General features: G+C 40.4%; 1 protein-coding gene across 1 annotated transcript in view; it reads right to left on the bottom strand.

Moving 5' to 3' along the window:
- Positions 1 to 13,620, bottom strand: part of slc4a8 (solute carrier family 4 member 8) — a 30,455-nt gene extending 16,835 nt beyond the window's left edge. Inside the window, exons 1-4 of the mRNA XM_051414350.1 lie at positions 13,338 to 13,620; positions 4,064 to 4,145; positions 1,304 to 1,456; positions 704 to 839 (exon numbers count right to left, since the gene is read on the bottom strand). Coding sequence (XP_051270310.1) covers positions 704 to 839; positions 1,304 to 1,456; positions 4,064 to 4,145; positions 13,338 to 13,376 — 410 coding nt within the window. The 5' untranslated portion in view covers positions 13,377 to 13,620. The remainder of the gene's footprint in view (positions 1 to 703; positions 840 to 1,303; positions 1,457 to 4,063; positions 4,146 to 13,337) is intronic.
- Positions 13,621 to 14,805: the final 1,185 nt, after the last annotated feature.

Here is a 14,805-nt window from a genome sequence, read left to right as displayed (position 1 = left end):
ATGATTTTTAAAAAGTTACTTTTAGAACTTGCAGAATAATATATTACTGAGTAAATTTAAGGATTAAAAAATCTATGGCAGATTACTAGCAGTCCTTGTCTCTGACTTGCTATTCCTTTTGGTGATTATGTGATCACTTGAAAGTTGCTCTTATATATAATATAATATAATATAATATTTCTCCTACACTTCGCTGAAAGTAGGAGTGACTTAATTGATAAATGTGGTCACTCAGTGAAAAAACATTTTGCTCCCAAGTTGGGTCTTTAGAGCATGTAAAGTGTAATTCTTTGAAGTTTGATAAAAACAGGCCCATTTCAACTGAATGCAAACAAGAAGAAGGGAGCATTATACCTTACAACGAAAACCCATCCCACACACACGTCAGCTTTACATCTTTTACATTGTGGTTTACACCATTTCCACTTAGGAAAGATCATAGACGTAAACATCAACCACACAATAAGAGGGAAACGTTTGAGAAATGGCATTTGACCAGCATGAATGAGTTTATAGCAATGGTTTTTTGTCGTCTCATTTGAGCTTGGAGCTAACCTACCAAAAAACAATTCAGTAAGCTTTAAATGCAACTACCACTTGTACACTTGTCCCTCTTCGTAACAGTGCAGCTGTAGAGCCGCAGGACTGTCAGAAGCTTTATTGCCAAGCATTGTTGCCAACAGCTCCCAGAGGAGATCCTGACCTGGCTGTTTCTTTCCACTCCGCATCCTTGCCATCCTTCACACAGATCTCATCCAACTCAGTGAACAGCTCATGGGCCACATGTTCAGCATCCTCCTCTGTGCCCAGAATGAACTGGACCCGCTGGGACGGTGTGTCTGATGAAGTGAGAGGATGAGAAGGAAGAACAAGTGGTGAACAAACACAACTTACTTTGTCAGTGCGTGCCTTTTAAATGACTGCTGGGTACATATATACACACGCACACATTCACAGAAATCTACCTAAGCACATGCACACACACATGCAACATGCTGACTAGTTCCTGTTCTTTCGTGGTTAATTAGTGGGCTTGTCAATTTTAGCCTGGAGTGCTGCATGTGTGTGTGCAAGTGTGTGCAGTGTCCACAGTATTGATAGGCTTTGTTTAACAGCCACTGCCCCCCCTCTGGGAGGTGGATGTGCAAGTATGCACACATGCTCTATACTGAGATCAAAGTCAATCTTTTTTTCTCTCTCCGACTGATAAATGACTGGATGAGCATTAAAACATACTGGATTTGAAAAGTAAAAGACACTGTAGGCTAAAAAGAGGTTTTGTGTATATGTGCGTGTGTGTTACCATGACTAGAGGTGGTCGTCTCAGTTTCCTCGCTTTGTTGTGTTGCGAGGCTTCCTGCCCGTCTGTCTCTCTTACGGTGCCGAGAGCCATGAGGCTTGTGGTGACGATGGCTCTGCCTGGGCATCCGAACTCCCACAAACAGAGTCCTGTGGCCTAAAAAAGAGGCGAGAGAGGAGATTTTACTTTTATCACTGAGTAATGCTTTTAAAAACACATAGTGTTATTTACTGTGAAATAAACATTTTGCTGTAATATCATCACAGAAGATTCTATTCACGTGTCAGGGTTTTACTACTGGTTGGACATTTAAGTGCAACTTAATTTAAGAAAATTACAGATCAAAAGAGAATCGAAAAAAACATCATCATGATTATATAAAGAGGCAGGAAAGTTCAGTAACTACACCTTAGAGATATACAGGACGACAAAATAAATAGTACTTAATTCTATATGGATACTAATCTAATAGTGAAAACAGCTGTCTGCTTTCTTCAGATGAGCATTAGGCCTCCCTGAACTGTGTAAACTTAAATATACGTTAAAAAGGAGAGATTTTATATTTTTAAGTGTTTTGTATTTCAATTCAAGTTATCTGATAAAGGTTGCATCATGAACGTCATGCGTTTCATTTCTGAATACATTTTTCTCTTTGGCCTTGAAAGTGTTCAGAGCACTCTCTTGTTATCAGATCCTCTGTGTTTGGCTGTAGCTTTATCAAAATCTGTTTTGAACACAGGCTTTTGTCTCCAATACTTGGTAACTTCCACGAAACAAAACCTACACATTTTTTTACATTCTGTTTTTTACTTATTTGTGCTCCATTTACCTTGTGTTAATTTAACAGTTTTTATAATATGGATTCACTCTGTCCACTTTCAAAGGCGTTTGTCTGATCATCTGACCTCTTTTCAAGGTGAAACATATTGTTGAACTCATTGGAGATTTGTTTACACCCAGCATTCAGTATATGGGTTGTGGTATTTCCACTCTATAAAAACATTTCCAAGTACATTTCCCTTCAGTCTTTCTGATGAGATAATTTGAAACCCTAATTAGCTGAGGATAAAACTGACATCTTCCTGTATTCCACATGGAACAACAAAGAGAAAAAAAGAATAAAAGAGAATAGAGCAGAGGAGGGAACTGCTAATGGGTTGAGTTGAATAAGCTGCGCTGTGGTCTCTCATCTCAGATGGTTAAAGTGATTGAAAGCGAAAACCATTAAACTCAGGGTTAGGTGTTGGCCCAGACCTCCATGGGGAGAATCAGGGAACAGCGCTCTGCTTCCGGTCCCACATTAGTCCCAACCACTGCCATCTGTAATTATCATCAGCATGTTGCATTCAGTGTTGAATGCAAAATGCTGTGATAACAAGAAACTGAATGCATGTGACAGTGACAATGATGTACTTTTATTTGAATATCAAATTACTCAAGTTAAAAGAATTAACTGCTGAAATGATCAGACAATTAATAAAAGTGTTTTGGAAAATTGTTATGAATAAAATGGAACAAAGTTTGAGGCAGTTTGATGTGCATCTTTGTGTGTGTGTTTGTGCATGACAAATATTTTTGAGGATACAAAGCTACTGAGCTGTAGCTGAGTGTTCCATCTCTGAACATGTTTATTATCCCTCCAGGAAAGCGATAATGGGCCTACTGACACACACACACACACACACACACACACACACACACACACACACACACACACACACACACACACACACAAACACAAACACACACACACCTGTCTCCTCCCAGTGATGACAGAATGACAGATCCCCCTACAAGCCTCCTCTGAATAGATGGAGGATTCATTATTAATGTTCAGATCTATTCATCTCCACCAGACAAGGAGACAATATAACATCCCCATGTCCTCAAAACAACTCCACTGTAAAGTATTTACACACACACGCAAAAAAAAAACCTAAAAAAACATTAGAAATGACTTAATCATGCAGAAAACGCTCCATCATACTGTGTGGTCTCATAGAATATATATGACATAGAGTAAGTGGTCTTAGGAGACCTCCTATAGATGAAGGCAGATCACCTGTGGTGTAAGGTAATTAACTAAGGAGTATACTGTCAGTACAGGTACAGGTTAAGATGTCATACTTCTGCTCCACTACATTTCAGAGAGAAATAAATGTGTGAGAAACTGCAATTTCTTCACTCCACTCCATTTAGGCAATCTGATAGGTGCAATTACTTTTCAATGCATTTTTGCATGCAAAACATCTGATAAAATAAAGCAGAATCATGGTTAGAGTTTGCACTGCATGTGTGAAGGTCAACTCAGTGGGCACAAGACGCATGATTTACTATGCACCTGCCAAACCACTGTTCGGAAAAAATATGGACACTTTTATTGAAGCTAAAAATAAAATTAAAACAATGGAGCTCTGCTGGGGGAATGCAGAGATATTGCTGCTTGCTTTACTTTAAGTAAAGGAAAAGGAGCCAAATCCATAGAGAAATGAATCAACACTAAATCAATTTCAACTGCCAGCATGCTGCTCCTCTGGCCACTCTGCAATTAGTGATATAACAACAGAACCTCTGATTGATTAGGACCAACAGAGAGCATCAACGTCAGTATTAGATTAAGTTGACAATTATGACTTTTGTTTTGTTTGTGTGTCACTGACACATATCCCATCAGAACATTTGAAATAATACCATAAATATTCCTGACATAGTTACTTTAAGTAAAGGGTTTGACTATGTTTTCCACCTGTGCATGTTACTCACCTTCTAGTTCCTCCTTCTCATAGTGGATGTTTAGATGTGAGCTGGTCCCTCCCTGGTCTACCACCACCTCCTCATCTGGCCTCTGGTGGACACACAAAAGACATGTTAGTGTAATGCTACTGTTCTTTTTGGTGATATTCAGTGCAGATAACATACATTCATTTGCAACATCCTCTGTCTCCAGCAGCCATATTGTTCTTATGGAAAAGTTCAACTTTGTAGAACACCTTCAGCCTTTCAAGATCAGTCTGTGAAAGGAAACCTAAAAGGTCATTATGTCCAGAAGTGTCCTGCTAAACACAAACTACTGGCACTATAACAGAGCCACTAATTGGCAAGAGCTTTTCAACAATGAGCATCAAATTCCAGACAGTCTATTCTCAGACAGTCTGGCACACACACGTATATAAACACACACACACACACACACACACACACACACACACACACACACACACACACACACACACACACACACACACTGCCAGAGGTAAACAGAGTATGTCAGTCAGTTGGAGATTGTGCTAGGCTCTACTATCCAGGGGAAATCAAATCAAATCAAATTAGCAGAGTGTCACTTCCATCAGGGATGCTGCTGTTGGCAGACCGCTGCAGGATGTCACTGTGTTTTACTATCCCTTTTTCGGAAACAGTGCTGCTTGCTCACATGCAGCAGTGAGTGTTATCCGTGGTCATGTATTGGCCCTATAATGAGGGCAGAGTGCTGCAGGAACCTCTAGAGTAGCTCTGGTGCTCTGTGCTGCTGCAGTGTCTCCGTTTACAGGATCTCACTTTATCCATCTGCACAAGTGCATGCAACAGACAGTCTTTCATTTCTAATCTCTGGGAAGCTCGCACACACTGTTAACGGTCCAGTTTTTAACATTTAGGAGGGTCTTATGGCAGAAATGGAATATAATATACATAACTATGTTTTAATTTGTGTATTATCACGTGAATATAGGAATTGTTATGTACCTGTTATCTTAGAATGAGACACAGATGTTGGTAATTTGGCAGGTTACAAAATTAGAAATCCTACTATGGCGAATGTATGACCCGCCCTACTCTGCCTCTGCCTCTGATTGGCTAGTACTCTTTGCCTTTGTTGGTGGGGTTGGTTAAGGTTTGTGCATGAGGAGTGAGATTGGGTAGGGTTAGGGTAAACCAATCAAAGATGGGTCATGGAGTGCATTATGTTGAACCACCATGTTTCTACAGTAGCCCAGAATGGACAAACACTGGCTCTAGACACACACACACACACACACACACACACACACACACACACACACACACACACACGCCACACTGCAAGCACTGCAGACCTATAGTCTCTGCCATGCAATCTTTTATCATAATTGGTCAGTCCAGTATCCAGCGGGTATAGCGAATACAGCATGCCCTACAGCTTGGGCTGCTACATGGTGGCCAGAGAGCAAAAATAATTGCAATGCGTCTTACTAAAGAACTACTGAAAAGAGCTGAGAGTCTGTTTTAGTGGAGTGGAAATGAAAAAGTCTTGGCCTGTCAGAGCAGTGTTCATAAGGGCGTGATCCTCATGTATCATATTCTTTTATAACAAAATATAAAAACATTTGTCCTGTTAATGAGAGTGATTGGTCACTTTATTAAAGCTTTCCAGGAGGACACAGACTGCATTTGTACTGAAGTACCCTAGATGTGTGTATGGAGCAAGAGCGAGCAGTGATTTTTCTTAGTTCTCCTGGGGTATGGCTGATAAAACACCACGCACAGTTTATTGACAAAAAAACTCATTTTTGAATCATGCTGGTTTCCGCCTGCAGTTATGAAATTTGATAAATGGGGATAGTGCTATGTGTATGTGTGTGTGTGTGTGTGTGTGTGTGTGTGTATGTACCGGATAGTGCTGTGCGTATGTGTGTATTATCTCTATTTCAGACTGTATTTACATGCACACTGAAGTCCCTAAGCTGCTTTCTATCTTGTCTCATTCCTTGAGCCTCTCCATGCTGCTAAAAACTGAACAGCTAAGCACATTAACACAAGATTGTGGTAAGAAAAACCTAATTAACAGGCAGCACAGACAGATACATGTCTTACCTGATTATACGAAGAAAAAAAAAGATCAAATCCAACTCCGGAAAGCTTTGTTTCTCTTTATGTCAACTGCTCTAATATCAGCGCAGACAGCCACTTATAATTCACACAACAGTTTAAAACAGCCTCGGGATCCCAAGACATCCACTTATTTCACAGGTGTGGGTGGCCTGGCACTGCCTTCCTGCCTTCTTGCCTCCTTTCACACCCTCTCCACCATATCGGCCTTGTGGGATTTCTTTCTCTTTCCATGACTGAGCATTTCTTTATCCCAAGACAATTCTGTCCTTATAAAGAATAAGGCCACTTAATGAGGAAGTCATGCTTAGGCCACACACTGTGTGTGAGTCATGGTTTTATAATTATGTTTATGAGTTGAATGACAGGGATGGAAGTAAACTTTTACCTAAATGTCTTGAGTCACCATCATCCTTCCTGTGTTTCTCTCATCAGCAAATGGAATCTAAAACCGTTACTGGCTATATTACATATATATTATGTTATAATGTATAGAACAATGTAGTGGAATTATGTTACTTCTGACATACTGTATCTCCCTTAAATACCAGTCACATTCTGAAATCTGCAGCATAAGCCAGTGTCTATACATGACATTTCTTTGTTTTGATATTGACATTACAGTATATATCAGCCTGCCCTCTAAACGTCGACATAGGCCACTGAAAAACGTATATCGGTCGACCATTACATGCAGATTCACTCACTCACACACAGCGTTATCAGTTAGCGCAGCTGTGGCTGGTGAATTAGGCCTTCTATGCAGCGTGTGGGTTGGGGCTTACGCTGGAGGCAGTCAGCTCCATTAGAACTGGCGCTTTACCAAACATATAGATACACAATACAAGAGAACAGATGAGAGAAAGAGAGATTCTAAAAGCCCTTTGTCCTACAAAGGACGGAAGACCATCAGGTCATTAGTTTGGATCCATGTCGTGCACACACACACACACACACAGTGTGTAGTCTCCTGAGGCTCGTTCAATAACTATAATTACAGAGTGGGTGAAATTGTGTTTCAGAGAATGACATGACAGAAAAGAAAATCATGTTTTAGGTCATATTTTGTGGGCGAGATCAGATTACGGGACTATATATTCATGCCATGATTATGATGTTCCTTTTCCTCCATGCTCTTCATAACACGACTCACAGCCCGCAGTCATCCTGGTCACAATTCACCAGGAACACCTTCTTAATGGCAAATTCATGCAGGTATGTATTTTCTCAACAGGTTAATGGTTCCCTGTCATTCACAACTCACCTCCCTTGTGTCACTTAAAGTGTTTCAGCTAATTAAAAGCTCACATGGCACTTAAAGTTTTGTTTGCTCTCTCTGTGTGGGTGAGCACATCTGTGAGCCTCGAAGCATGCACATGTGCGTGATTTTCCACTGACATGGCAGATAATTTGTGTTTTGCTGCCTATTTCTATCTCCTGGCAACTGTCGCTTTTTCTTCACTCTTGTCCTCCAGCTTTTTATCAGTCACAGTGCTCAGGAGGGTTTATGACTCAAAAATAATTATCCACACCGATTACTGCCACTGCGCCACAGAAGCAGTCCACAGCTAGCCCCAAAATGGCTGCCTGTCCTTGAGTTTCTGTTAAGCATATCAGTGGTAGCCACCCATGGGAAGAACACACTGGAACTGCCTTGTGGGTGGATATGAGAAAAGAAACACATGATGGTGCCAAATCAAATGACCTGAGGATAAAGTCATGTGAATTTACAAAGGGAAAAAAACCCATCAGAGCATTTTATTCTGACAAGCACACAACTCCTTTTTGGTTTAGTAGCACATAATAAATACTTATTTAGTATTTGCAGCCCAAAATATTCAGTTTGTCCTTCTAAACTTTTCTAAAAAGAGGAGGTTATTTAAGGATAGCTTTACAATCTTTCAAGTCTGTTTGAAAACAGTAGATAGGTGCTCATATGGGCAATGAAACTAAAAAAAATCAATGTGGACAGAGGACAAAATCCGCAATACTCGTTTTCTGTAAAACATTGTTTATAATTGGCCTGTAGCTAATATGAAGCTTCAAAACAACTGGATATCTTCCAATGTCTTTTTTGTATTTGAGATTAAAGAGGGAATTTTGTGCTATAACATTGTGAGAGATACCCAGTGGATTTGAAGCCTAATACCAATCCTTCTATTCAATGCATTTGTATATTTATTGGCCCTTGAAGAGTTTGGGCACCCTATTATTGTGTCTCAGCATGTAAAAGCCAAAAAACAGAGAGACGTTATTGCTTGCCTACGTTTGATAACTAAACAAACACTAGATGTATATTCTGGCAGGGCAGATTGTCCCAGAAAGATGTTCGACTCCCAGAGCAGAATAAAACAGTTCGGTCGCACACAGTGTCCTACTTTTGAAGCTGATAAACCTTCCATTGATGCAGAAAATAGACATAAATACACACAGGTTCAAGACGAGAAATCATCATACATTCTCAGACTTCAAAAAGCCTAATTCCTCTTCCTTCATGTCCTGAGTTAATGAATTTGCTCCTCGGGAAACCCACCATGTTAGTGAGCGGTCAGAGCAGTTTTGTAAAACATTTCTTGGAGATAAAACAAGTTTTTTGGCAACAACAATATGATAATTGTCAAAGTGTAATTCAGTGGAACACACTGAACTCACCCTGAACAAATAGAGCAGCAATGATTTGCATCCCAGTCTCCTGACTGAGATGGGCAATCAATGAGCTTTGCCAAAACGCCCTTTCACTCCATTAGGACTATGAGGGAGCTCTGTGTCGAGCCAACTTCATAGGACTGGGGCCTGCTGGTTATTATGAAGAGGCTTGAAATCCAGAGGAATAACTGACAAGACATCACAGACTCTGGCTAGGAATATAATTTCTTACTCCTGTGAGCATACATTGTTGTAGGAGCAAGTTTATCACAGCAGTGAGGAGAACAGCACTGCAAGACAGTTAATGGTAAATTCATAAAAGTGCATCTATGATTAGGCAGCGCAGCATGAGCTTTCGAGCCTTTTAAGATGTCTGTCTCTACTGACTCAACTGACTGTTACAATGAAAACATAACACTTGTTGAACATTTCTCTTGAGATGACTTCCACTATTCCTCTTGTTGTGTTTCTCTGCATTTCCTATTTTTATCTGTCCAAGCCAACACCACTTCCTCCCCTCTTTGGAAGCTTACCCACTCTCTCCTCCCCTCCCAGAAGCACTCTGAACTGACAGCAGGGACACATATCCTGACTCAGACAACTGGGCCTGTCACTTCCAGACTGGTCTTTATGTCTGAGAGCCAGGATGCCACAGCCGAGGGCTACCACTGCCCCCTCATAGCATTACGCCATCCCTGGACTGCTGTGGCGACACATGTGACAGTGCTTCACTGAGAGGAGGGGTTAACATGAATGGATGAAAGGAAGAGGTAATGGTGAAAAAGTGAGACAGGAAAGAAGAGAGCTGGAGGAGATAGGATGAGAGGGGCGGCTGTTTTGACTGCTTCAGCCCACGGGTAGCATGAGTCATACACACCTTATTCAATACCGCACATACAATTCTGCCTCTCCACAGTCCTCGCTCTATAATTGTTTTCTTTCCAGAGAGATTTTTGCTTACGGTTTGCTGGGTGAAAGAAAATAATATACACTTGAATTAAAACTGCAGATTTTGGAGGTTCACCTCGCATTAGTCATCAAATTGAAACCATAAAACATTCTGGATGGATCAAAAACAAAAACTAAATTCTTAAATTTGTGTGTCTGGATGATTCTGGACATATATCTAAAGGTATTTTTTTCCCCACTCATATCAGTTCTACTGATCAGTGGGAGGTTTAAACCTCTGTGGATCTTTCACTCTAATGTGTGTTCCTTTAAACTAAATGAATCCCATTAAATTTGGCTTTGGGCAACTGTAATAGTTTACAAACATGAAGTGGTGTATTGAGTACTTTAAAACATTAAATCGAGAGTTTTTGAGACCCATTTAATAGATGGAGAACTTGATTAAATTAGATGGACCAGTCTGATTAAAATTAAAGCTTTGGATGGATGCCAATTAACAGTAAAAGGACTGAAAAGGGAACTGTGACAATCTTGTGTTGGGAAGCTGAGACAAATTTATGATGTGAGTGTCACAAATCATTATAAAACTGGAACTAGATTCACTGTCTTACAGTATCAGGGCTGTCACTATAGTGACACCATGAAAAGCTGTAGTATTATGATGCTGTCTCTCAGATGTAAAACAATTAAACAAAAAAAAAAACCTTACTGCTCACAGTAATTGCACTCTGGTCTGGTTTGTGATACGGTTTTGTTTTGCTTGTTTTATGAGGGTTTATTGATTTCCAAGTATATTGATATGGTTATAAATATGTGGAGAATCATTGGAGTCAGTGACACTGAAAAGGGCTGAACGCAGAGGCTGTTTCAGTTAGGAAGCAGTAGTGTGGAATTAGATGTATTCACATAAAACATGACTTCTTTTGGGGTTTGCTTTAAATACTTTTACTCTTCCTCTTTGACAGCACTTTTTTGTGATGTTTTCATCATTTACTTATTGTTAATAAGTACTTCATCAGGTTTGCTATTGAAGAACTAATTGTTAATTCCTCCAACTATGATGATCCTTTACTTTAGGGGGCACAAAAAGGGTAAGTGATGGTCATTTAATAATGAAGTTAGGAATTAACTACTCAGTATAATGTACTACTTAAAGTGGGGGGTTACAAACGTGAGTAACTAATTAACTATTATTACTATTAAGTAATAAGTAATTAATAGGTAGTTACTAGTTTTGTGCCGCTCAGTGGCTGATTTATAGTTAATCACGAACCACCCATAAAAAAAGTGGTCGTGAACACATCATTAACTAAAGATTGATTAATATAGTATCTCTGCTCTATAGTAACTCATCACTATGTAGTCCTTGATTCTGTGTTATTCAGGAACTATTAAAGATTCATTTATTCATTCATTCGTTTCTGATTTGATTACTTGTTCCTTAGTAACTACTCACAATTTTCAAGTGTTTTCATGACAAACTGTGTTCACTCATCTCCACCTCGGAACTGCTCATGTAAGTCTGGTTTCTGTACTGCTGGCCATAAGCAGCTCTAACTCACAGCAGAGGGGGAAACTAATAACAGTGTTTAGTAAATAACTGTAAAGCAAATTTAAGGTATTGGTACTTTATGGTATTTTATCATAATTTTGAGTGATCTAGTTTTCTGAATTACCGTCTGTACAATATTGCAACCTGATTATAGCTAGCTACGTTCTGCCAGATGAACAATAGTGAATTGAAATAGTTGGCTTGATGATTCCAGCTACAATAATAATATTAACTGTGCCTGTAAATTGAAATTAATCTAAATCCAATATGATTTTGTTAGACAGCACAGTTTATAAGAATACTACGTGGTGGTTTGCAGTAGCCTAATTATGTCGTCAATCGAATAAGCTATTTATATATTACACTCCGAGCTCTACTCTTTTTTACCACGCACTTGTGATTTAAAAAACATTAGAGGGAAAGTTAAAGCAATGTTTTTTTTCTAGTAACTACATTCATGAATATAATGCCTCAATTGTGTAGCCAGTTGACTGTTGTTGAATCTCGAACAGAACCAGTTCAAGAACCAGAGCTAATTTCATGGAAAAGGAGCACTCTTCTCTTCCTAATAGTTCCTCTTGGAGCTACGATTGCACATTTCAGTCTTTTTTAACCACTCATTGTACCTCCACTTAGCCTATTATCTTGCAGTCACATTTCAGCTTGTTACTAATCACTGATGTAGCAGGCTGAAGTGTTTTCATTTGACATTTTCTAAGATTTTGACAGTATTATATATTTTCAGAGATTCCAAAAATTCACAGTCTATATCTATTTGGGACACACAACAGTACTTCATCAAACATTTCAACAGGTTTCAGGTGGGGACTATGGGGCAAAGATCCTGGGCCATGTGGACTGACCAGAACACCACAGAAATGGCAGCGAGATAAACTTACAGATTTAACTGGCATAACCCCAAAGTTTGAAGAGTGAGGCTCTCAGGCAATCCCCCCCCCCCGTTTGAAAGCTGTGTAATCATATCAGAGACCTCTGAGCTCACCTCTGGTCCTTCTCCATCTGCCTCCTGCCTACAGACTGGATATTAGTAGTTAGTATTATATATATCACCATGATGACATGACTCTATAGGGGTAGGCTACAGTAAGTCATTTAAGCTGTGACTGCATGCCACTGTAGCTATAATCAAGCTATATAAACACTACTGCATGCCAGCTTGAACAAACAGCCCTGAGAACTGGTGTGTTCAATGGTCCATTTGTCCTTACTGGTTCCTCATTTACCTTTGTCTCAGTAGCTGACCAAGGGGCTGATAATGGATAACACATCAACAGGACATTAGGATCATGCCATTTCCCCCTCCAACCCTCACTTAACCACAGGCTGTCCTCCCCCTGCCGCCAGAATCGGCTAATAACCATCATGTATGGAAGTAGACACTCAGCACCGTGCGGTGTAAGGATGGCGTCAAGGTCATTTGAGGGTAACTGAGAAAATAACACGCCGCCGAAGCGAGAGCCGATCCAGCAAACTGTCCCATCACTGTTATTCCTCTCACACATGCAGCTACAGGGCGAGCAGTTGACAATTTAATGAGCGCTGTCTTAGAAAAAAAAATGTGTCGGCATCTAATCAATGATCTGCTGCAATCTCACATGAATGTGGCCACAACATGTGTGTTTGAGGAACAGTGAAAACAACCCAGATGTCTCAGTGCATTGCAGTGTGATACACTCTCCGGAATTACTGCACGTGTTAGCACCTCCGAATAACAATATCAACAACATCCTCCGCATACGGCATCATTCTGCAGGGTATGACACCTATAACTTACTGGAACAACAGCTATGCAATGTGCAAAAAAAAAAAAAAAAAAAAACATGGCAAATGCAAAACACTGGAGCACATGCATGGGGAAAGCAACAGCAGCAAAGAGAACAAGTGTGATTCTGACATTAAATAGTTCCTTAAATATCACACAGTCCATCATTCCAGCAGCATGGATTTCAAACTGAGGGTTACAGTAGTTGGAGCTTGTGCTGGTCTGTGCCATCCCATAGAGTCAAAGCAACGCGCCATGCATTAGATGTTCAAAGGGCTCTTTACCTGGTAGCTCAGTATGCTCTCGGGGTCGTTAACGGGCATGATCGTGGCCTTTTAACCTGCTCAGTGTTGACGGAGAGTAAAGGTGAGACTTTCTCAGGGGCTGATCAGCCTCTCGTCGCTCGTCTTAGGACGTTTTGAAGAAAGCAGTCACGAGCTGGTCACAGTAGCCACTTCTGTTTCTGCAGACATGTTGAGTGTAAACATCTCTTCTAGATGAGGAAAACGGCGAAAATGCTAATTGTTGCCCCCCACCCCCCCCAGTGTTATGATGATTTCCCGGCCGCGCTTCCAGCTTCCCTCCCTCCTCCTGCCCTGGCTGTGGGAGCAGGATGCAGCGAGCATCACGGCGGCCTCAGCCAATCAGAGCGCAGAGGCACTCAACGGCCTTCGACGCACTGCTGCTACCCAACACAATAAAACCAAGACTATTATAAGCTTATAGAGCGACGTCACCCTACATAATGTCCAGTTTGGCTGCTTCTCACATTTCAGCTGCTAACATGTGCTAAACTGTGACCCCTGAGCACTGCAAATGGTTTAGCTGTTGCTTTCTTTTGTACTTTTATTGGTCACTTATTCAAAAAACTTACTTGGGGTTTATTTTCTTTACTGGAAAGAAGAAGTGGTGGGAGAAGTAGCCCGATCCTTTACATAAGTAGCAATACAAATATACTGCATTATAAGTAAGTTACAATCCTCCTGCATTCAAACGTGTAGGGCCAACTTGAATAAAAGTAGAGATGTATCAACAGCAAAATATATGACAATTTCTTCTATTAATATAAAACTTTCAGACTTCTATATAATAAAAGTATAGGCTATATTAAGTAGACAGTACTTGTAAATAAAGTAGTTACTTTGCACCACTGAAAAAGTGTGTAATTGCAGGGTTGATACAATATAGATAATATTGCCCATTTACCCTTTCAATTAGGAAACGGGACATGGAATGGCGATATTGTCTTCAGCAATAAAACATGAAAGCAAAAGAGAGCAGTGAGCTCTCAAGATGAAAGAGAGAACAAGGACAGCGACACAATGCATCTGTTTGATCCTTTAACACAGTAGAACATACTAGAAAGCCTTGGATGCCACCCTGTGGGAAGGCAGAGCATTGCGCAAAGCAGGGTGTCTCATAATCCATGTACATGGTAAGCTCATGTGCACGTCTTAACAGAGTGACGGCGATAAAGGCTTATTATTGTAATTAGATGCAGGGCAGGCAGTTTCTCTTAAACCACTGCAGATGGTGGCCTATATTGACAAGGAAGCAAAAAAAAAACGAAACTAAGGAACAATATATTACACAGTGTTTAACCTCAGCTTGAACTCTTTCGATTAAAATGAGACCTGTCCTCCTGCCACATTGTGAAACACTTGATTGGACTTGGCTCAGCAGGTTGACCGTCCTCAACCAGTCGGCCCCTGTCGTTTACTGAGCACTGAGTTCAGATTGCAATCAGATACA

The sequence above is a fragment of the Dicentrarchus labrax genome, unplaced genomic scaffold, assembly GCF_905237075.1.
Source record: "Dicentrarchus labrax unplaced genomic scaffold, dlabrax2021, whole genome shotgun sequence".
NCBI lineage: Eukaryota > Metazoa > Chordata > Actinopteri > Moronidae > Dicentrarchus > Dicentrarchus labrax.
Note: the sequence above shows the minus strand (reverse complement) of the source record. Positions and strands in the feature narration are given on the sequence as shown.